General features: G+C 38.5%; 1 protein-coding gene across 7 annotated transcripts in view; it reads right to left on the bottom strand.

Moving 5' to 3' along the window:
* The window catches only part of OSBPL9 (oxysterol binding protein like 9), a gene marked incomplete at its 5' end in the record, with an annotated part of 174,611 nt that overhangs the window by 1,070 nt on the left and 148,497 nt on the right, over positions 1-25,044 (bottom strand). For all 7 annotated transcript variants that reach the window (XM_079696752.1, XM_079696754.1, XM_079696750.1 and 4 more), the window contains 12 exons: positions 1,517-1,608; positions 2,412-2,490; positions 4,565-4,705; positions 4,823-4,898; positions 5,140-5,250; positions 5,976-6,060; positions 7,360-7,531; positions 9,647-9,732; positions 13,942-14,060; positions 14,190-14,302; positions 20,452-20,611; positions 23,866-23,973. In XM_079696752.1, coding sequence (XP_079552878.1) covers positions 1,517-1,608; positions 2,412-2,490; positions 4,565-4,705; positions 4,823-4,898; positions 5,140-5,250; positions 5,976-6,060; positions 7,360-7,531; positions 9,647-9,732; positions 13,942-14,060; positions 14,190-14,302; positions 20,452-20,611; positions 23,866-23,973 — 1,342 coding nt within the window. The remainder of the gene's footprint in view (positions 1-1,516; positions 1,609-2,411; positions 2,491-4,564; positions 4,706-4,822; positions 4,899-5,139; positions 5,251-5,975; positions 6,061-7,359; positions 7,532-9,646; positions 9,733-13,941; positions 14,061-14,189; positions 14,303-20,451; positions 20,612-23,865; positions 23,974-25,044) is intronic.

The following is a 25,044-nucleotide window of genomic DNA, read 5'->3' as shown; positions in this document are numbered from 1 at the left end:
GAATTAATAACGAAATCTGGGAGAAGCAGTTTGAATACAGAGAATAAGGGTCAAGAGATGCACTGAAGAGGCTTAAGGCGGGATAAAAGATTTGGCTTCCTCTCAAGGCCTGGAAAATGAAAACTAGACAAGTCTGGTCCAAACAACACTTTAAAGTGAAGACTCCTAGGAACTAGAAAAGTAGACATCCTAAGATGCCCCTTGTGTGAGTAGCAGAGCATAAATGTCTATAGATCTCCACTTATAACTATGAGCAGGCAGTCGAGGCAAGCAGACTGTTAACAAGTTAAAGACACAGGCAGGGTTATAGTTTGTAAGGTCTTCTTCACTTAAGAAGTCCCCTAATATGCTAAACAAAGAACTTTAGTGCATGATTCCTCATACCACTAAAAGATCCTGATTTTATTGTACAAATAGAAGGGGGAAAAATTATGACATTTGAGACTACTAGAAAATTGAATACCAATTAGATATTTGATGATATTAAGGAGTAATTTTTTAAAAAGTACAATGATGATATTGTGGCTGGTGTTTTTTGTGTGTTTTTTTTAAAAAGTCACTTTACAGATACATACTAAAATACTCAGAAATGGAATTTTTTTTTTAAGTTTCTTGCAAACAAAAAAGACCCTAGGGAGTGTGGGACAGAGACGCAAGAGGAAGGGGATATGGGGATATATGTATACGTATAGCTGATTGACTTTGTTATACAGCAGCAACTAACACAACAATGTAAAGCAATTATACTCCAATAAAGATGTAAAAAAAAAAATGGTTCTCATGAACCTAGGGGCAGGGCAGGAATAAAGATGCAGACATAGAGAATGGACTTGAGGACACAGGGAGGGGGAAGGGTAAGCTGGGATGAAGTGAGAGAGTGGCATGGACATATATACACTACCAGATGTAAAATAGCTAGCTAGTGGGAAGCAGCTGCATAGCACAGGGAGATCAGCTCGGTGCTTTGTGACCACCTAGAGGGGTGGGGTAGGGAGGGTGGGAGGGAGACACAAAAGGGAGGGGATATGGGGACATATGTGTACGTATAGCTGATTCACTTTGTTATATAGCACCAACTAACACAACAATGTAAAGCAATTATACTCCAATAACGATGTTTAAAAAAAAAAAAAAGAGACCCTAAAGATGTTTTGATATATATATGATCTCAGTTGGGACCTCACTACCATCTCTTACAAGCCATAAAGATGGTGATAAGTCAACATACACTCTATACTTATTATATGCCAAGCATCATACATAAGCTCCATGTTTTTCTCATTTAGTTCTCACAACAATGCTGAGGTAGTTCCCGTTTCAGGAAAGAAGGCAGAGAGGGTAGCTTATGGTCATGGTTACAATGCAAGTGGTGGAGCTCCATATGAACCCAGGCATTCAGACTCAGTCTGTGCTCTGTTACACCCTGCTATACAGTCTCTACAACCCAGCCCTGCACCTATGCCTGGCCAATAGCAAGAGCACTGCTGCAATAGCTCTAGTTATGTCACCTCCTTACCAGCGGGATTCGTACTCATTCTGATCTTCCAACTTCCTCACTTTCTTCTTGATTATAGGCAACTTCTTGGTATCTATAAAAACTACATTTTCCTAGAAAACAGAAGAGGTAGATAGATGTTTTATTGTTCACACTGTTCTAGAAGGAAAAATCAACTCTTCCTATTAACGGATTTAATCATGAAATCCCACGTTAGTGATGCAGACAATGAGTTCCATATGCAATCTTCAGCCTAAATTATAATTGTTTTAAGTCTTGGTAAAGGCTCAATTCAACAGTTTCAATGTGGCTATGTGCTACATGCTCGGGATGTAATCTCTTGGAGAGCTAGACAACTAATCCTAACGTTAAGTACTCTGAAGTGCTTTTTAAATTTCAAATTCTCTGAGTCCAAAATCCAATTCATTGGCTCCTCCTGTTAATACCATACCACCTCCCTCCTACCTTAATTAGGTAGTTTGCAAGTTCCTTGAGGGCAAGGACTATCTTACTCATTTCTGTATCCCTGGTGCCAGGCAGTTAATACATTTCTTAGACAAAATCAAACTGTGTATATACAAACACACATGAGTTAATAGTTTAGCACCTCATTTTATTTATAAACACACAGACCATACATTCTAATGATATAGCTAACATTTACTGGGTGCTTACTATGGTGTCAAGCATTTTTTTTTTCATATATTATTCTTGAGTATTTTAAGGGGAGAGAGGAAAGTAAAAATCATTCTACTACCTGTACTGCTAGGTAAGAGGTGGGAGAAGGAAAAGGCCTGCCCTGAAGAGCTGGCATTAGAGCTCATCCTGGTTAAATTTCCAGATGAAGGAAGCCAGAGTAACGGATGGGCTACGATTCAATGAAGCCTGAAACAAGTGGCAAAACACAGGTTCTTACCCCTGTTGAGTATTTTGCATACATTACACCATTCCATTCCCCTTCAACTGAGCAGAAAGACTTCTTGTCATTTGGAGAACTAGATTAAAAAACAAAAACAAAAAAACACAAACATTTGTGTTAGTCTCAAATTGAAATTTCTCTACCAAAGAATCGCGTTAGTGTGGCCTACCTACACAGGGCAGAAAACAGAAGAGCAACTGTGAAGTCTTTGGGGAAGGCAGCTTAATAAAACTGGATTTCTCAGAGCCAACTATAAGAATGAGGGCCCTAAAGAAGATGCTAGTAGACTCAAGATCCCAGAAACTGTGGGTGTGAGATGCGCTAGGTGCTGGGACCACGGCAAACTAGGGACAGTCCCTGCCCTCGAGCTGTTCACAGTCTAGTGCGGAGACACTGCCATTGAGATTCTGGGTGCCAAGTGCTGTGGTGAGTTCAGGTGAGCACTGGAGACCAAGGGCAACACTGCTAGGACGAGGATCAGAGAAGGCTTCACTGAAGGATACAATGCTGGAGACCAGGCTTTCATCTTCAGGCTGAAAGGGACCTCTGGGTCAAACGATTTTACCTCTTTTCCTAAGCAAGGATCCCTTCCTCAGAAGCCCCAATAGGTTTTACTTGGACATGACAGTGATGTGTATGGCAGGTACGGAACTTAGAAGATAAGCATTACAACAAAGGACAGATTAGGAAGGGCAAGGCATGGACATAGAAGGAGGCTAGGAGGTCAGAAAGAGAAAAATACACAGGGTAGAGGGATGAAGTTGCTATCAGTAGACTGAAACTTGCTTCCTCTATGACTTGGTGCTTTGTGTGAAGGAGGACAAAGGGAAAGAAAAATGGTAGGATTCCAAGTTTAGAAGGTTATTGTGCAGTGGTTCTCAAAGTATGGTCTGGAGACCCCTGGGGCTTCCCAAGACCCTCTTAGGTCAAAACTATTTTCATAATATTTAGGGCTTCCCTGGTGGCGCAGTGGTTGAGAGTCCGCCTGCCAATGCGGGGGACATGGGTTCGTGCCCCGGTCCGGGAAGATCCCACATGCCATGGAATGGCTGCGCCCGTGAGCCATGGCCGCTGAGCCTGCACGTCTGGAGCCTGTGCCCCGCAACGGGGAAGGCCACAACAGTGAGAGGACCGCGTAACGCAAAAAAAAAAAAACCTATTTTCATAATATTTAGACATTACCCTAATTTGAAAAGCCCACCAAGCATTCTTTCAGAAGGCAGTCTTTCTATTATACATCGCTGTGACTGGCCAAAAAATCTGCTAGCAGTTCCTGTTGGTGCTGGTTGGTTGCCTCTAAGGAATTCTGAGAAGCAGGCCCACCCAGGTCTTTGTTCTGGACATTCTATTTCCCCCACCTGCCTATTTTAAGGGAGCAGCCACATTATCATGGTGACTTGTGCTATTCCCTAACCTCTGCCTGTATTTTCTGACTGCAATAATATTTTGGATTTTACAGTGATCCTTAGTAAACATCTTGTGTTCGTGGTCCCGTCCTGCCCTGCTTAAGATTTTTTTGGATGCTGATTCTGTCATCCAAATTAAATTATCTCCCTAAAAAACTGGTTAACCAATCCTGTGTCTTCCATCTGCAACACTGTTCCCAATAAGGCCTTTGAGGTCAGAGAAAGTCCTACAGATTTTCCTCTTCTAGGCAGGCTCTAAACCACCCAACTGACTGTTTACCCAGACAGCACAGCTGTCTTCATCTGATCCTAGAGTGTCAAACAGAACCAAGCAAAGATGTGACGGTTACTGTTTTTCCCCAGCAAAGGCACAGAAAAAAGGACTATGAGGGCTTTGAGACACTTCGGTGGGAGTCACAGGGTCTACTGTATGGGCTAGCTCGTGGTCCAATCCAGCAATAATGAGTCAGGCACCCATAATCTGGGTTAGCTAGGAGATCCAGGAAGACTCTTTCAGTTCCCCATTTGCAAGTCAGGTTCCTAGGAAGGAAATCCCACCAATGACCTCAGGTTGTCCTTCTGAGATGGGATTTTAGGAAGAGACATGACACACAAGATGTGAAGTAAGTTTACAAAGACAGAACCATTAAAATGGTCAATTCCTGATGGAAGTTATAGTTCAAGACAAAAGGAAAAGTATTTCAGAGAAGCAGAAGCACCGAAGCAGAAAAACAAAATACCTACAAAATCTCAGCAGTAACTCTGTGCTTCTTGCCCCCATAGAAAGGTTTAGTGTGGAAGACGATATTGGCACTATAGCCAGTCTTGGAACAATTAATATTGCATTCTCCGCCTAGTTCCACCCAGGGCACTGTGAGGATAGACCTGCAAAATCAAAAGTTTCAGGTAAGGCTGACAGTTCAGAGGAAAGAAAGGAGGGGCACAGCTTAAGGAACAAAGGAACAGCAGGGTCTGCTGCTTGCTAATCAGAGGAATGCACACAGCTCTACTTGCCTTCCATAACCATTGGGGAATGTGAGAATGTAATGTTCATCATGGTCTAGACACGAGACACAGCCTGTGGAGACAAGAGATGGAATTTCAGCTAAGTAGTTGACGGAATCTCCATTCAGTTTAGGGAAAATCAATCTTGCACCCCACCCCTGCTCTCACGCCCAATACACATGCTTCCCTGCAAACAATGACATCAAAACTGGCTTTCTGGGGCCATTTACTCATACTAGATAGGTGTCCAGCACATATTAGGATGACATAAAATTCTATTAACACTGTAGTCCACCAAAAGCCCACAGACTTACCCTGTCCTATGTTGTGCACCCCAATTGACATCCCAAGGAATTTTGATTTGGTCCAGATATGAGCATTGAATTGTATCTTCTTGTTAAAACACTCAGCATAAAAGGCTGAAACTGAATAGAAATTGTTTTCAATTAGTGCACTACATAGCCACAGTCCCCTCTCCAACTCCATTAACCCAGAGAAAAAACTGGCTGCATGGGGAAAATCCTTTACCCCTCAAAGAACAGCCTTGAATGTAGTCAGGAATTACCCACCTGCCTTTTATACCCTGCTTCCCCCAATGCAACCATCCGTTCAGGACCATGTGGGCAGGAACTTCCCTGAACCATGAGGCTATGACCAATCCCAGAGGCTTAAAAACAAAGGGTCTGTCTGTTCTTCTGGTCAGCAAGCATGTTCCTGCCCCAGCCCCAACCTGGGCCCATCCAGTATTACCAGTCTTAATGCTGCATCCAGCAAATAACACGGGAGGACACACCTTCTTTCCACTATGCCAGGAACATACTGTGCAGAAACTACGTCTTTTTTATATAAACTGTCTTCAGAGTTGCTGGGATCACTACAGCACAGCTCATGCTGTGAAAGATGACTTCAGAAGCACTAAAAGGTGGCTTCTCAAATCCCTTCTTTTTATATATAATTAAGCAGTGAAGCCTAATAGAGTCTTTGGAACTTATACCAGGAACAGATATGAGGAACCAATCCTCACAGGATTGGGAAGATACAGGTGGCCATAAAACTGACCGTGCAGTGGCCTCAGTTATGGAGCTCATTATGACCCTCTTTAGACAGAACAGTTTGAAAGTGGCTATTGCCGAGGAGCTCTGTAACTTACTGGGTGGATGATGGGAAACCTGCTCAGCCACGAATGTTACGCTATTCTTGGAAACCCAGGGAACTGGTCCTTCTGAAACTAGCTCCTGCAAGTAAACAGAACATCATTTTCTTTTGGTGTGGAAACAAATGACAGCGCAGAGAATCTAATAACTGGAGTCTCTGCCTCCCAAGGTGGTTAACTGCTTCCTCCTCTACACACCCAAAACATCTTATATATACTTTTCTTGTGGCACTTATATACTACTGGAATTACTGCTTTGTGTCAGTCTCCCTAAGTCTCTCTGACTAAGACATTATTGAAGACAAGGACCATGTGCCTAACTCAGGGCCAGGCCTGGCACAGAACAGGGACTTATCAATGTCTGCAATATGAACAGGAACAGACACATTGCTTCTGTCTTCAGGAAAGGACTACATGTAATGTGTCATTTGGAAAGGGAAAAATACAGAGAGTTATTTTTAAGGAGAGATTATTATGTGAAAGCCAGTGTGGGCCAGGGGCTTATTTTTTTCACCCCTAGGGGCCTTTTAGCATTTATTTGGGTCTTCCATGTTGGTTGTTTTCCTCAAATCAGCCCCCAAATGTTGGAGCCCTGTGGCTCAGGTCTCAGTTAACTATCCTTCTCTAGATGTCTTCCTAGATGATTTCATCTAATCCCAGGGATTTAAGTGCCTTCTAAATACACTAAAATCTCTGAAAGCCCCGTCTCCATCCTAGACCTCTCTCTCCCTTGAACTCTTGAATTCTAACTGCCTACTTGACAGTTCCACTTACATGTCTAACAGACCCCTTATAATTTATATTTCAAATTGGAGTTCTGGATTTTTCCCTCCCCAAATCCAATCTTCTCCTCTTTAGTAAATGGCACCAACCAACTGCTGAAGCCCACAAGCAAGGATTCATCTCTGACTGTCCCCTTTCCCTCACCTTGCCCAATCCATCTAGCAGCTCTGCCTCCAAAATATAGCTTGAATCAACCATGTCTCTCCTGGAATAATGCCAAAGCCTCCTCAGTGGTCTCCTTGCTTCTATTTGCCCCTTTCCAATTCATTTTTCACAAAATAATTATAATGACCTTTTCAAAGCAAAAATGAGTTCCTGGTAAGCCATAAAATTACCATTATGGTCCAGGAGGACTTTGCATGATCTGATTTCTAAATTTCTATCCTCATCTCACGCCACTCTTTGTCCTTGCTCACTGTGTTCAAAATATGCTGATCCAACAACACTGTTCTTCTACGGGTGGTAAACATCTTTTGTTCAGTGCTTTTACCATTATTATCTGCCTCCAAATAAAATGAAATCTTGAATCAGTACACTAAAAGCTAAGTACTAAGTACCTAAATACTAAGGTAATTTAAAATGTCAGTGGAGAACTCACCACATTCTCTTCTGTATCATTTGGTAACGTCCAGTGACACTGAAAGATCTCGCCCAGAACGGGGTTGTACGGCTTTTTGGCAACTGATCCTTTCCTTCCTGCATGAAAGGCTGAGAGGTACCATTTTACAACCTGAACCATTCGGTCTCTGGCATCCTTCTGGTCACTAATACTGCAAGGGAGAAAGACAAAATTTAACACCCGGTTTTCTGACAGCACCCTCAGCATGGTCCACCCTAAGCCAGGCTAAGAGGACCCAGGACCAGGAGCTACCTCGGTCTCTTTTTAAAACTGAAGTATAATATACATAATTAAAAATACCAGTCTTAACCGTTTGGTTTGATGAACTTGAAAAAATGCTTATATCCGTTTAATTAATCACCATGCAATCAAGATACAGAACATCTCCATTACCCCCAAGTTTCCCCATCCTCCTTTCCAAGCAATCCCCAACCCTTACCCTGAGGCAAACACTGTTTCTGGTTTCTAAGACCATTAGCTTTGCTTGTTCCAGAACTTCATACTTATAAGTGCATTGTTTAACTGCCAAATAGTTGCAGATTTTCTGGATATATTTGTTATTGATTTCTGATTTAATTATTCCATGATCAGTAAACATATTCCATATGGCTCCAATTATTTTCAATTTATTACGTCTTCCTAGTATACGGTCTATCTTGATGAATGTTCCATTTACACTTAAAAAGACTGTTATACAAATTGTTTGGTAATGTTTTAGAAAAGTCAATTGGACTTTCTATAGCCTCACTGATTTCCAGAGGAGTGGGGGGAGGTGTGTGCTGCTCAATCAATTCCCGAGGGAGGAATTTCCAACCTTGATTGTGTACTTGTCTATTTCTCCCTTCAGTCAATTTTTGCTGCATATATTAGAAGCTGTTTTACATACTTAGGATTATTATTTATTCTCATCATATCATATGAAATATCCCTACTTGTCTCTGCTAATATTTCTTGTCTTAAAAAATATCCTTTGATACTAATACAGTGACACCAGCTTTGTTATGCTTAGTGTTTTGCATGGTATATCTCTGTCCATCCTTTTAACTAATCAGTGTCTTCATATTTAAAGTCTCTCTCTTGCAAACAGCATACAGATGAATCTTGCTTTTTTTATCCAGTCTTATAATCACTGTTCTCTTAAATGGAGCGTGTATGCTATTCACATTTAGTGTAATACTGATATAGTTAGGTTTAACTCTATCATCTTGGTATTTTTCTATTTGGCCTCTTTATTCTTTGTTCCATTATATTTCCTTTCCTCCTTTTTGGGGAGTTAGAATTTTCAGAATTCCATTTAATCTTATCTATTGGCTTTTTAGCTGTACTAGTGTGTTTTTTATGTCATTCCTTCAGGGACCTCATAGCTTAAATTCTCATACATTAAAAACTATCCTTAAACCTCAAATCTATATCTAATGAATAACTGGTACTTTCCATTTATTTATGTTACCAATAAATACTTACATTTTATTTGTTCAATTATGTATGAATTTGAACAGTGCCATAGCTATTTGAATTTCTGCCCTTTGGGAATTGGTTAAATGGGTCTCTGAAAATCTTCATTAAGAAGGTATGTATCAATGTCATCCAATGTGCCCACCCACTGTGAAGCTTCAGTAAACCACAGTCCAAGGCCAAGGAATGCAATCAGAGAAGACGGATTAGAACACCCCATTACAAAGAAAATATTGCTGCTACCATTGAAAAGCAATGTGAACTCACTCACCTCCTCATAAATCAATCCCACCTTTAGATTAACTCTGTCCTTCATACATGTATCTAATATTGCAAGCTTTGTATTTGAAATTTATGCATCAGGCTATACTCTGGACACTGGACTGTAAACTCCTCAAAGGCAGACACTGTGACTCTTTCCCTTTCCAGCTCATAACAAAGTGCCTGGCAAACAATAGGTGCTTTAGAAAGGTTTGCTAAACTCGGATAACTGAAATTCATTGGATATAGTGTAAATAATTTAACAGTGATTACCAATTCCTGGATCAAATAAGATCCTAGCCTTGGCTCCGTAAATCCTAGCTACCTTAACAGGCACTCAAGATTTTTTCAAGTGTTTAACTTGGTTGCCTAACAATATCACTGCCAAATAATCTAATAAGCAAACGGGCATCTAATACAAACGAAATATTCAATTCCACTTTTCCCCAGAAATGTCTGAAAGGCAAAGGGATCTATCTATCCTGCCAAGGCAGAAAGCTAATGGGTAAAGTCTTAAAAAAACTGGAAAATACTATATTGAGTCAAATACCTCACAAACAGGTCCGGATGTGCAAAAAAGTCTGCATACATTTCTAAAAGAGATCTTCTTTCAAGAATAAATGTTGGAAGAACTACCTGAAAAACATACATATTTGACCCTTGAGGATCAAATTCCACTACAGATAAACAGATTGCTGAACTGCTTAAAAAAAAAAAAAGTAAATGAAAACAAAAAACTCATTCCAATCATAGTAACACCCACCAAGTACTGCCCAGGCATGCTTCTGATACCTACTTCTCAAACTGTTCTGATTCAGAATGCCCATTAACCTGCCCAACATATGAAAAACAGAGATTTTGAATGTTCAAATGTCACTTCCTCTTTGCAACCTCCCTTTAGCTCCCCGAATCAGTGTAACAATAACAACAACTACTCAGTAGCAACCCTTTGATACCTATATGACCTTCTGGAGTATCACGTACACATTATCTTATTAAACTGTACAACAATCCCGTTAAGAAGAAATTATCATCTTTATTTTACAGCAGAGAAAAATGAAGCTCAAAAGGGTGAAAAATTTTCTCACCGCTCTGTTATTCAGTGGAATTCAAAATCGGGTCTGTCTGGTTACGGGGGTGGTGCAGGGCCTGCTCACTTCCCCTCTATCATCATAGGTGCACTAGGGAACTTATTTGCTTATGGGTCTGTGTCCGCAAATGAACAATGAGCTCCTAGAATGCAAGGGCCATACTTATTTCTACTTGCATCTTCAGTTACTATCCCCAAAGTAAGAAAAATTTAAATAAGTAACTGAAGGAATAAACAAAATGAAGAAGAGAATAAAGATGGGATTCAACAAACTTCTTCATCATGGGGCTGAGCCCATGAAGAAAAATGCTGAGGGGCTGGGAATGTGGCAGAGGAGAAAGTAAAGAAGAAATTGGAAAATAAAGAAAAAGGATAAGATAGAGTAGGATTAACCAATTAAAAAAGGAATGAAGGAATAGTTTTTGAAATGTGTATCAGATTAGACATTATTCATTATGGAAGTAGCGTATCATAGTAAGTAAAAATTCCTTTAAATGTAGTAATTACTGTATATCTGCTATATTTAAGATCGTGTGGTAAATGCTATGGAGGCAGCAAAGGTTAAGTATGAGAGAATAATACCAGCATTAAAATTTTAGGTAGAATGTGATAAATATCATACAAGAGATGCTCAAGGTACCATGGAAATTGAGGAGAGGCAAAGATCATGTTCTGTTTGGGGAACCAGAATGAGGGCAGTTTGGAAACAACTTATTGAGGTGGGGTGCTAAAGAAAAGCCTTAGAGAGTAGGCTATAAGAGACAGAGGGAAAAACAGAAGAACAAGACGTGGAGGTTGGTGGGGGGGGCAGAAAATGAGTGTGACAGGGACTGACCAGTGGACCAGTACTGCTGCGTATATAAAGAGGAATGATAGAACACAAGCTTGAAAAGAAAAACTGTGGTTCTAACATTTAGAATGTTTATTATCAGGCTCCAGAGTTTAAATGTTCCACAGAACATGTATGTTCATAATATACATATGCTTAGATTGGCAAGTAAGCTTGGTACGATTTCCTACCACTCTTGGAGAACACAGAGATTCTAAATCACTAAGTAAGACTGCTGAAGAACAAGACAGAACTAAGTATCTTAAAGTATAAACAGCTCTTGCAAATCAACAAGAAAAAGATTACTATTGCCAGTAGAATAATGAACAAAAGAACTGAACAGGCAATTTGAAAAAGAAGAAATGGACAAAAACCATAAATTTGATTTGATGTGTAATCAAAAAAAAATTTTTTTCCCTCCCTACTTAAAAGTTTTCTTAAGAACTCTCATTCAACACATCTTCTTCAGTGTTTTTAGCACTATACTGATGCATGCCATTATGTCAAGCCACTGGAACACTGATAAAAGTGAGCTGGGTTAGGCTGTCTTAAACCTGGGTTCAAGTACTTATTTTGTCACTTCTTAGGTGTGAGGAAGCCCTGGAAAATTAATTCAACCTCTGCAAGTTTCTGTAAAAGGAGGATAATTATATGCCTTGCTTAAATCTTATTTTTTTTTTTTTTTATTTTTTGCTGTACGCGGACCTCTCACTGTTGTGGCCTCTCCCATTGCGGAGCACAGGCTCCGGACACGCAGGCTCAGCGGCCATGGCTCACGGGCCCAGCTGCTCCGTGGCATGTGGGATCTTCCCGGACCCGGGCACAAACCAGCGTCCCCTGCATCGGCAGGCGGACTCTCAAGCACTGCACCACCAGGGAAGCCCCTTAGGATTGTTTTGAAGACCAAATGAGGTAAGCGGGATGTGACTTTATAGTATTTCCAAACACTACAATGTATTTGGAAAATAACTCTTTATAGAAAATATTTGAAGTGAGAAAGTATTTTTATAAATAGGAAAATGAGATACAAATTTAAGGTATTATTGTAATAATACTTTGGAATGTACAAGGGAATCAAGATTTCAGAATCTGCTGGCAAGCATAGCCATTTATGCCAATAAAGATTTCTAAAATAGCTAATTTGGCAAAAATTAAACTTTTAGTGGCTCCAAACCCAAACCTGGACTACCTGGCAGAGGAAATTATGCGAGGCCAAAATTACACACTTGATTGTGGCACACACTTTTGGTTGCCTATGTACACCTCTACTAACAGAACTTTCATTCAGTTCAGGTTCAGGCTATAGGTTGCCATGAGAGTCACAGGGCCCTCCCAGATCTCAAGGGGTGAATGTGGATTAATCTAAACCAATCATTTAACCTCCTTTACCAGTGATTTAGGTAATCACACCTGGTTTAGGCGTGCACACCTGCCTAGTTCTGGCCAATGAGATTCAATTGGCAGTTTGATGGGCCACTGTTGTTATATGTTCTCCCTATTACAACAACAAAATTCATGAAAAGAAATTATTTTCTGCCTCTTTGACATATTTGCATAAGGATGTGATAACTGGAAGTGCAGCAGTCATTTTGCAATGATGAGAAGACAGGTCTGAGTGTGAATGTCAGCATGCTAAGGATGGCAGAGCAGAGAGACTGAAGGAACCTAGGTCCTTTCTCACACTGTTGACCCACTACGAATTAGTCAATCCTGGAAATACTCTACTCTGGACTTCTCATTACATGAGATAATAAACATAGCATTATTCAAGATACTGTTAGGTGGGTTTTTCTATTACTGAAGACCAAAACCAACCAAGGTAGAAGATGTAGAAAAGAAATATATTATAAATGTCAACATCAAAAATTAAGCTGTATCATCTTTCAAATGTGAAGTTACAATTCTGCTCCAGCAATTATACAATCAATCTAATGATCACTGAAAAAATTCTGAGGACAATCTCCTGCAAATATTCTCTTACCTAGGACTTTCCCAGCAAGTATGTTTGTTGCACAAATTTTCCGTTTTCATTTAGATTTGGGGTAAAAATTTTTATTATAGACACTTACTAGAAAGTATTATGGATTAGTTTACAGATTTTGAAATCTACGGCCAGATAAGAGTCTCAGTTCTGCCGCTTAAATAAGACTTAGCCAAGTTACTTAACCTCTATGAGCTTTAGTTTCCTCATCTATAAAATGGTGTTAACAATAACACCTAACTTTGCAGTGCTGTGGTGAGAATTAGGTAAAAGGATGTGGCTTTTAGCACAGGGGCGGGGACATATGCAGGCACCTATACACCAGTCTCCTACATCAATCAGGTATTCTGTTTAGAGTGCCAGGTTTAAATTCAAATTCAAATCCAGAACCACAATAATTATATGGCTCAACATGTGTCATACAGTTTTCCACTCACTACCTGTTCCATTCCTTACAACAACCCTGTAAAGTAGGTCACTGTATGTCCATTTTGTATATGAGAAACCCAAAGATCATAGAGAAAGGGACTTGCTCAAGCTCACACAGTTTGGTAACAGCTGAAGTAGGATGTAAGCACAGGTCCTCTAACCCCGAGATCAGAACTCTGCTCATTTTGATTCCATGCACACTACACTGCTTTAGGTTTTGTTCAGACTACTAACCAAGCCCAATACTATTCCATGCTTGCCCCCAATAAAATCCAAATCATAATCTATACAATCCATATGTACTATCTCTATGAAATTATCCTAGGTTTACTTATTTCATCCATTTATAAAAATTTTCAGTTAACTCAGGTACATATGTATTAATTCATAACAAGACAAAAGTATAAACACAAGTTATGTCATTATACTACATTTGCAGACACACTCACCATACGATCACTGAGGATCTACATATACACATTAAGACTAACAGCAAATACCAAATTTTATTCTTACCTTAGTAAGATCCATTCCAAGCCTAACCTGTGACAACAGATGCATGATAACACTCTTGTGCTCTTCCACCGACCCTGCCTCCCCGTCATCATCTCTATCATCATGTGAATCGAAAAGGTCTAAAATAAAACAGATCTTCTTAGACTGGTGTTAAACTGGGCCAATCTGTGCTGTTACCAATTATTATACATTTTTTTTCAAACGAATATTTTTAAGAAAAAAAAGGTAAACTCTCCAAGGCTGCTTACCAGCATCACTTGTTCCATTGGACATGGAAGAATTAAGTGATTCCGTGGTATCTGGGCGCTTTAGACTATTTCCTGAGCTGCTGTGTGTCAAGACTGAGGCAGATCCAGAGGAACTAAAAAAAATTAATCACCTTCTTAAGCTTTTTAAAAAAGCAATTTAAAATCATAGTAAGATACCAATCTATCTAAAACCAATATATGGAGATAGCTGACAGAAACTAACTAGACCCTTAAAGTTAGCTGGTTACATACATACACACATACATGCTTTCCAACTCTCTCCCCATCAGGCTCATGTTTTCTGCATGGTGTATGCTCAACCAAGCCATGTTGAAAGGCCATGAAAAATTGGTAAGGTTTTGCCTCTGCGTGTAAGTTTAAAACTTGAGTTCATTTTCCAATTTTGTTACTTTGCATAAATGTAGGTATGTCATAATTCTTGGCAACCATTTCCAGAACCTCAAAACTGGTAAGTCTATTAATTAGCCTCAGAAAGACGTCTATATTTTTGAGATCCTTTGATAAAAGCCCACACTGGTAATAATACCTTTCCCAGTCATTAGAAAATTGTATTTGAAATTAAAAAATAAAAAAGCATATTACTTTTTACAAGTAAATTTATGGTAAGTGGTATTATGAGCTGATTAACAGGGTCTAAAGAAAGATTCCTCTATTTTATTATTACAGCTATGATCATAACTTACCTAGGGCTAGCATTTGTACATTAACAAAAGAGTGGTCAAAGTTTACTTACTAAGGGTAAAAATAGAAACCAAATTTCTCATACTGCAGATATTATTTATAAAATGGTACACACATAAAAGTCTTTTATTGCAAATTTATAGGTGCAAAACACATTATATATTCTAATTTAAACATAGTTTGCCCTGATTACTTACCTTCTTTTGATTTCTTATTTAATAATAAGCTTGATTTTTTTAAGAGTAGTTTTAGGTTCAGAGCAAAACTGAGCAGAAAGTACAGAATTTCCATACGCACAACCTCCCCACTATCAACATCCTGCACGAGAGTAGTACATGTGTAACAGTTGATGAACCTACGTGACATGCCATTATCACTCAAAGTCCATAGTTTACAGTAGGGTTCACTCTTGGTCTTGTACGTTCAATGGATTTTGACAAATGTAATATATCCCCCACTGTAGTATTGCAGAGAATAGTTTCATTATCCTAAAAATCCTCTCTGCTCTGCCTATGTTAGAACATTAGAATATTAGAACATATGTATTCTAATTTAAACATAGTTTGTCCTGGTTACTTGCCTTCTTTTGATCTATTTTTCAAAAATCCTTAGGTAACTAAATATTGCTACTTTGATAATTTAGTAGTGTACATCACAAGGTACTGTAACTAATGTCTACCTCACCAGTTTTGAAAGCCAATGGAAAATATGAGTAAAAGAACTAGATAAGAGAAATCAAATGATCATTAAATAAAAGAGCTGCATAAAAATTATCTTCAAAAAGTTTTGTGGCTCTTTGATACATCATCAAAATAGAATCAATCTTTTAAATCAATTGATCTAAAAACCTCAGATTCTTTAAAACATGTATCTTATTTTAGATTCCAAATGTCAGAGATGAATTTATGCTGTGCTTTTCTTCCTCACTCAGGTTAGAAACCATGTCTGGGCCAAGTGAAATGCTCAATAAAGCTCAAAATGGAAGAAAATGGCATAAATTCTCATTTAGCCATTTCATAATTTACCTCGTTCAGGACAAAGGATTTAAAGACTATAGTTACAAAACAAGAGCAACACTGACAAAAATGACATGCATACAGGAAACGTTTATCTGCAATGGGCTAACTTGCACAGACTTAAATCATAAGATCATAAATAAACTAAACCGAAAAAGGTACAGCTCTGAACTTAATTATAACAACAGAATCCAAAATCTTATTGAGTACCTTGTATGTGCCAAACATTGTATATGTTCATCTTCATAACAATCTAACCCTGAAAGGGAGACATGATTATTCTCATCATACACAGAGGCTCAGAGGTTCAATGACTGGACAGAGGTCACACAACTGGTAAGTAGTGGAGCCATTTCAAGTATACGTCTGGCTCCAGAGCACAAGTTCTTTCCCATATGCACTTTCATCTAGTTTATAAATGTGCAAAACCCAGTAACATAGTTCACACAGAAGTTATCATTACTACAGGTCTTTAGAAACTGAACGGTGAAAGGACTTAAGTTTTCAAATTCTCTTCTGTCAGGGAGAGAAACTGTAGATAGAAACTTGACCTGAGAGCTAGAAAACTAGTGGTAGCAGCTGATGACCAGCAGGTGGCACACAAGCTCAATGCCTACAGAGGCCAGGCAGAGAGCAAAAACATGTGAATAGGGCCAGATTATAAAACAATAGAGGCCTGGCACTAGCATACTCAATTTGAAGGGATTTAAAGTTCCATTTAATGGGAAAATGTATATCTGAATCACTTTGCTGTACACCTGAAACTATCACAACATTGTTAATCAACTATACTCCAATTAAAATAAAAATTTTAAAACAAAAAAACCAATAAACACTGTGCTGGCCAAATAAAACATCTGTAGTCCCTACTAGTTTGGGAATCTAGATTAGGGCATAAAAGGAAAGAATGAAATTGAAGGAGAAAAGGAAGCCTGAGTGGGCGAGCTGGACAAAGAATTTAACTCTGGATTCCTTCAAATAGGAGGTTCATAAACTGTGTATTTGTTACAGGATGGGTACTGGGAGAGCATAGAGAAGGAAGCTTACAAGGAGAAAAAAGAAAAGCCTATGAGCCTGCAGGTAACTTTGTAGATATGCCTATTACAGGTACAACAGGTAAGCATTTAAAATTTATCTATTTCAGAAAAATTTCAGGAGAACCCCTAAAACTGGGGCCAGAGATTGACTATCTGTGATGTAATAAGGAGGCTTACCACATTACTATCAAGCTTTTACTGAATATAGTTATAGGCTTCTAGAGGACAGATGATCCATCTTGATATTCAATTGTACTTTGTTTCGATTAATAGCTAATGATTGAGACTGTCCTTAATTCTGTTTAAAGAAAACAATGATTTAACACTTCAAAAATAAATAATAACCTTTACTTTGGAATTTTCTTCCAAATGCTTATTTTCTTTTAACCCCACTATCATAAAAAATATTTAAAAAATTAAAGTGAAATTTCTATTGGCAAACTGCTAATAAGGGTCTTGTAATAGTTTATTTCCCTACATACAAACATTAAGAAACCAACATGCTAAACCAAACTCTTTCTGCTACACTAGCCTTCTTGTACTGTGGGCTCAAATCTCTCTTCCTTAAGTAAAGTCTCATGTCCTAACAGTATGTATTTACCTAATCCCATATATTTTACTTTTCCAGCATTCAAAATCTGAATTTGATCTACTATGTAACAAAACTTCCTGAATTAATATCATTTTCCTTATAAATTCTGAGATTCTGAATAGTTACAGTGCAATTATATATGATACTGTATTTCTCAGTTCATGTGCACACTTAAGAGAACTGGAGAGCTGGGTCATATGGTAGTTCTATTTTTAGGTTTTTAAGGAACCTCCATACTGTTCTCCCAGTAATCCCACTACTGGGCATATATCCTGAGAAAACCATAATTCAAAAAGACACATGCACCCCAATGTTCATTGAAACACTATTTACAACAGCCAGGACATGGAAGCAACCTAAATGTCCATTGACAGATGAATGGATAAAGAAGATGTGGTACATATATACAATGGAATATTACTCAGCCATAAAAGGAATGAAATTGGGTCATTTGCGGAGATGTGGATGGACCTAGAGTCTGTCATACAGAGAAAAGTCAGTCAGAAATTGAAAAACAAATATCATATATTAACACATATATGTGGAATCTAGAAAAATGGTATAGATGAACCTATTTGCAGGGCAGGAATAGAGATGCAGACACAGAGAATGGACATGTGGACATGTGGGGGAAGGGAGGGTGGGATGAACTGGGAGATTGGGACTGACATATATACACTACCATGTGTATAAAACAGATAGCTAGTGGGAACCTGCTGTATATAGCGCAGTGAGATCAGCTCAGTGCTCTGCAGTGACCTAGACGGTGGGATGGGGGCCCGGTGGAGGGAGGGAGGTCCAAGAGGGAGGGGATATGTGTATACATGTAGCTGATTCACTTTGTTGTACAGCAGAAACTAACACAGCATTGTAAAGCAAATATACCCCAATTAAAAAATAACTGTTATCTCTAAAAAAAGAAAAAGAGAGCGAGAGAAATGGAGTGCCACAAAATACTTCTTACTAAAAGAAAACAAGGGGGCTTCCCTGGTGGCGCAGTGGTTGAGAGTCCGCCTGCCGATGCAGGGGACACGGGTTCGTGCCCCGATCCCGGAAGATCCCACATGCCGCGGAGTGGCTGGGCCCGCGAGCCATGGCCGCGGAGCCTGTGTGTGTCCGGAGCCTGTGCTCCGCAACGGGAGAGGCCACAGCAGTGAGAGGCCCACGTACAGAAAAAAAAAAAAAAAAAGAAAACAAGGTTCAAAGTCTAAGTTTGGCTGATAGTACTTAGCTTGCAAATTCACATATAATCATTTCCAAATTTGTACTGTATTTCAAAGCAAACCCCAAGCTGTAACACTAGCACCGACTCCTGAGATGGCAGGAGACTTGGAAAAAATACCCAACAAAAAGTAAGCCAACTACATCTACAACAAATATAAGAACATTAAAGCAAATAAATGTTAATTTGCTTTCTATAATAGCTATCACTTACTGTGCACTTATTATACATGCCAGACATCATAGTAAGCACTTGACATTATTCTCATTTAAATGTTCACAATGACCCCTTGTAGTTGAAACTATTATTATCCTCATTTTACAAACAAGGAAACTGAGGATGTCATAGGTTAAATAACTTGACCAAGATCACACACCTTAAAAGCAAAACAGATTTAGAACCTATTCTTTTCTAAGATTCCAGAATCCAAAGTCTAACCACAGCAACCTATGTACCAGTAGGGCTAAAAAGTACTTTGCTTATTGGCTATCATGTAAGTGACTTTACATGTAAAGGCCTTTTCTGTACAATGGAACATACCTAGCTTTGATTTAACAGTGTAAAATAGGTCAAATATTTCCTAATGAGAGAAAACCTATCTTCAATATCTGCCAAAATCTGCCTACTTAGTATCTCTGGAGTCCATGTGCTTCCCTCCATTCCTATGCTATGACCTTAGCTTGGGTTATCAACATTTCTCAAGTTTCTACCCAGTTTTGCCTGGTCTTCCTACATGTAATGCATCCCCACTGCATTCGATTCTACACAATTCAGGCATATCTATTTTTCTAAAATGCAGACCTGACCAGCAGCTGCCATCACTTGTGAGAAAATGTTCAAAATTCATAAAACGCTAAAAGGACTCTTTCACGACCTGGCCCTTGTCAATCTCTTCTGTATCTTCTTAACCACTCCCCACAACTTATGCTACAGCCACACTCAGCCATGCTCAGCAGCTTACAGCTCCTCAAAGAAACCAAGCTCCCGTTGCCTCCAGGCCTTTCTTATTAGGGTTCCATCTCATGAGAACAACACTTTCCATTTCCCTTTCCTCTTCTCACCCCCATGTCCCTTCTCTCCCTACTCATCCACATCTCACCATGGATCACATCCCCTCCCTCCTCTGTGAATCCTTTCTTGACTCCTCAGGACTTCAAAATGTTCCCATTCTTTCTGTGCTTATTCTTACATAGCATATTTCCCACTGGATTATATAAGTTTGTTTTTCCCCCAATAGACTGTAAGTTCCCTGAGGGCAGGGACTGGCTCTTTATTCACCTCTGTATCATTCCTCCACCTAGTAACAGTGCCTGGCTTATAGGCACCCAAATATCTCTACACTATACAGAACAAGTAACGGTAACCTCCTCTTATGTGAGTAATACTTCTTAGCTTACTCACTTTCATTTGACCCTCTCCTAATGTTGTTTCTATAAGGCCCAGAGTTAATGAACAATACTGGCATGTTACCACAACTGATGCAAAATTATACCATTTGAATTAAATCAGGAGTAAAATCACTATTCTCACAGAACTAGCTTTGCTCAATAAGCCAATTAAAAATAAGCTGTCTTTTTCACTTTTTCCAAATAATAATTTATAAAGGAGTCTGTCATTAACACCACTCTCAAAATCAAATTACATTTTTAAAAATCAGGAGTCATTTCAATACATAGTTAGTTTGTCTACTTACTCTATTAAGTGCTTTGGGGATGAGCCACTCTGATGGAATTCATCCGCATCATAGAATTCATCTTCACTGCTAGAATAAGAGAACTCTGGGACTGTGTTTGGAGACAAGTTGACATGGCTTGGAGAAGTTAGACTGCTACTAGGTGGTGAGTGCCCACTGCCTAGGAAGTTAAAACGTTTTTAATTAGGGGACAGTGTTGGTAATAGAAGGGAAGAAATTAGGGAGATGGGGTCAAAGCAGACCTTTCTAAAATCAAAAAAGAGTTAAGTTGGTAGAAGTCCCTAGACTATCTGTAAAGAAATCAACATTTAAACTAGACAAAGAAAAAGGCAAATCACATTATAGAATGGGACATAGCCTTTTAAATAAATGAAAAAATACTATGTCCTCATCTGTAATTAGGAAGGGAGTTCTTTTGATTATAATCACACTGTGTGAGTTAAGGTATTAGAAGTCCCATAGTAGATACCAGTACCAACGGGAAGCCAGAGCTCTTATTTTATACTATAGATCCAGATACCTTAAAAATGCAGCAGTGAGCCAACAAGAATACAAAGTGGAAAGAATATCAAAAACCACATGAATGTTAAAATTTTGTTCAGGATATCACATTCATATTAGTCAGTATGTTTTGGCAATCATGTGCAAACACAAAAGCTGGGAACACTTACCATTCAAACTCCTCACCTCTTTTCTACCCCAGTTTAAGTCAGGTTGCCCAGAGCCCAGGGGCAGAGAAAAAGAGAGGGCTACCATAGGAAGCACATGGAAAAGGAAAGAACCAGGAGGAACATCTTTCTATTCCTAAACAGTCTAATTAAGGAAACAGAAACTAATGGAGATCCAGAGAAAGAATCTCTGTGATAATCATCTGGTTCAGAGTCTAGTAATAAAAAGTAACAATAACAGTATCAAACAGAACAGTGAAGTACTAAAAGTAATTTAACAAGTACTTATTGAGCAGATATCTAAGGGCTCTCAGGCAATTTATGCCAAACTGCTACAGATGCCTGGTGGAGATTAAAATTAATTAAGTCACTGCTGGCAATATAAAAGCCAAGGCCACAGTTCTAGAAGGAAATGAGAATAGCAGCAGTAAAAATGAATCCAGAGCCATCCATGGATTTTTAGTGTCCCATTCCAGTGTCTATCTATGGTTCAATAGTTGAGAGAGCACATCCACCTGCCACATTTAGTTGCCATGTTCACAAAGATATTTTTAAAACATGACACTGAAAGTTTGCTGCCTAAATAGGCAAAGCTTATTGTGGGAATTCCAAAGATAGTTCATCTTAGCAAATAACTTTAAATTCTTACGCTACTGCCGCCCTGCCCCATAGCAGCCATAAGATGGGAAATAAATAAATTTCTCTTATTGAAATAATGGGGGAAAAAAACGAGAGAGAAAGAAAGAAAGGAAAAGACCAGGAATTACAAATGATTAAGTAACAAGCAAATAGTCCAGGCAACCACACAAAACTGAAAATGTATCCAAGAAGAAAATGAGTTGGAATGGGAGTTGCAAACAAAAGAACTGAGTTTTCCTTACGAGAGAAAACAGTATTATTTCTTTTTTCAGTTGTTCCTTTCTTTCTTTTATGTATTAGTGAGAGAGATAAAGGAAAGAAAGATGAAGAAATTAGGTTGAAAAATCAAACACGACACAAACCACACACTAATTTAAAATAATTTTTTGAATCCACCTACTCTAAAATGTTATATTTTTAAAATGCCGTCTTCTGAAATAATTTATCCTAAATTATTTATAACTAATTAATGATCCTAAAATTAATGTGCATAAAGAATACTGCTAACTTTTTCAAAGTCTGTAACTGACTAGGTTTTGTATATTTCTGAATGGAAAATTTTGTCTGTTTCAGAATTCTGACATAATTCCTCCTTATAAAAAAAACAAAAGAAAATACAGATACTGTTTTTAAAATGACACAGTGTAATGAAATACATAAAAAAGGCAGGCAAACATTTCAACTGCATTACTCAAACTGCTTATCAGCATTTTCCCAAGAGCTTCAAATAAGACAGCTGTTGTTGCTTGCTTTTTTTCAAAATAAGGAGACATCTGCTCAGGCTGTTAAATCTTAAAAACCAAAGTAATAACTCAGCATCTTTACTAACTCAAATTTCAAACTAGCTAAAAATCACAGGGTAACTTTTCATTATTACACAGGAAAAGTCCCACCCAGGAAAGAATCTGTGGAGCAACAGCAGGGGCTTATCTCCCACGTCCTCAAGAGTGGTTTCGGTTTTGGCATCCAGATATAACAGGGACAAAAGCACCAAGTGCTCCCTTGAATTTGGTGCAACTGATAACTCAACATCAACCTAATTAGTTTTAAAACAAGAAATAAATCTATACTAACATTAATAGCATCCCTGTGAATTACAGAAAAAATAAAGACCATAAATCTAAACAAATTAAGAAAATGCAAACTAAAATCAAGTATCCTTTTTTTTGCTTATAAAATTGGCAAAAATGTGACCGATAAATCTATCCTTAAAAAATTCATATGTGCCAAAAGGTGCTGTACAAGGATATTCCCTGAAATACTGCTTATAATAGGAAAATTTTGGAATCAACCTAAATAAATGTCCATCAGCAGAAAAACAGGTAATAGCCACTTGAGCAGCTGTAGAAAGAATGTTGTATACCTAAGTGTATGAACACAGAAAGCTCTCTAAATGTTCTTAGTTAAATGAAAAGGGAAAGTCACAGAACCACATGATCTCATTTAGGTCAGGGAAAAAAACAACAATAAAAATACACAGGGCTTCCCTGGTGGCGCAGTGGTTGAGAGTCCGCCTGCCGATGCAGGGGACACAGGTTCGTGCCCGGGTCCGGGAAGATCCCACATGCCGCGGAGCGGCTGGGCCCGCGAGCCATGGCTGCTGAGCCTGCGCATCTGGAGCCTGTGCTCCGCAACGGGAGAGGCCACACCAGTGAGAGGCCCGCGAATTGCAAAAAAAAAAAAAAAATACACAATATAGGTATGTAGGTACATACGTGTATAAATGACAAAGAGTAAAGAAGGCTTACAGCTGCTTTTGTTCTCATACTTCTGTATTATCTGATTCCTTTACAGTAAGAAAGTATATAAATCTAACTCGAGCAAATTTTTTAAAAAAGCCAATACAGAGCTTCAAAATAAGTCTTAAGGTAAACAAATACACAAAACTCTGCAGTATTTTATTTCATTTAAATTATAATTATTACTAAACTTCTGGTTCAATCACAAAGTTAACCACTCCATGTATGGAACTGAAATGATAGGGCTAAGGTATCTCCAATACAAAATATATAACCTTTCTTCAATCTTTTTCCCATCAGTAATCAAACACAAATCTTGAATGTTAATGGGCAGTTATGAGAAGTAAAGGAATTATACAAATCTGTACCTGTACTATTTGGCGTTGGAGTCTGATGATGTCCCAAGGTAGTAGCTAATACAGGTCCAACTGGTAGAGAAGATGGACGCTGCTCTGACTTACACAACTGAGCAGGCTCTAGGAGATTTGAACATGTGAAATAAGTTAGAGAAAAAGCCAAACACAACTCTTCTTTTTTTTAACATCTTTATTGGAGTATAATTGCTTTACAATGGTGTGTTAGTTTCTGCTTTACAACAAAGTGAATCAGCTATACATATACACATATCCCCATATCTCTTCCCTCTTGCGTCTCCCTCCCACCCTCCTTATCCCACCCCTCTAGGTGGTCACAAAGCACTGAGCTGATCTCCCTGTGCTATGCGGCTGCTTCCTACTAGCTATCTATTTTACATTTGGTAGCAAACACAACTCTTTAACTGCAATATCCTGAAGATCAGTAATTTTTGAGACTATATTCTATTAAGTCAAGTTCCATGCTACTACTCCTTTCTGACCCCCAATCCCCTTTAAACTCAATGATGATATGCTACCTAGTACTAAGACACTAGGCAGGATATCAAGAGACTAGTCAAGATAAGCTATTACCTCAGTACAAGTACTCTGTAAAACCAGCAAATGCTTCGGATGATAAACTGTTTCCCCCCGAGGATCAAACCACTTGTAAAATCTAAAATGGGGCACAGTACTTCCTCTTTAGTCTCGTGAGAGATATTAAGCTCAATCTCCTAAGGAGTAAAAATTCATAAAAAGATCTCACATACTTAATAATTATTTTTTTAAAGATTTTCTTTTTTCCAGTAAAATTTCCGACTTATGTCATCAGTGAAAACACTGAAATGTTGGATGCAACAAAAAGGTAAAAGGAATCAGTGGCTGTTGGCCTTAAGCCCTCCTCTGCCAGTTAAAAAAATATATATTTATTACTCTATCCCTAAAAATACACGTCTATCTAATCAGTAGGCATCACAAATTTCATTCCTCCCTTTCTCATTAAGTCCACCATGAAGAAACCATTTGTATTATTCAGAGCTATAAAGAATATGACAAAATAGAACATTCCTGGATTACTTTCAAGTAGATCAAGGTATATTAAGTTTTCCTTGGTAGCCATGAATCTTGGGTCATAGGATTCTGTCCTAGCAGATAATCCAAGTAAACCATGTTTGTCTTCCATCTCACTTGGAA

This window comes from Hyperoodon ampullatus (assembly GCF_949752795.1).
Source record: "Hyperoodon ampullatus genome assembly, chromosome: 2".
Classification (NCBI taxonomy): domain Eukaryota; kingdom Metazoa; phylum Chordata; class Mammalia; order Artiodactyla; family Ziphiidae; genus Hyperoodon; species Hyperoodon ampullatus.
Note: the sequence above shows the minus strand (reverse complement) of the source record. Positions and strands in the feature narration are given on the sequence as shown.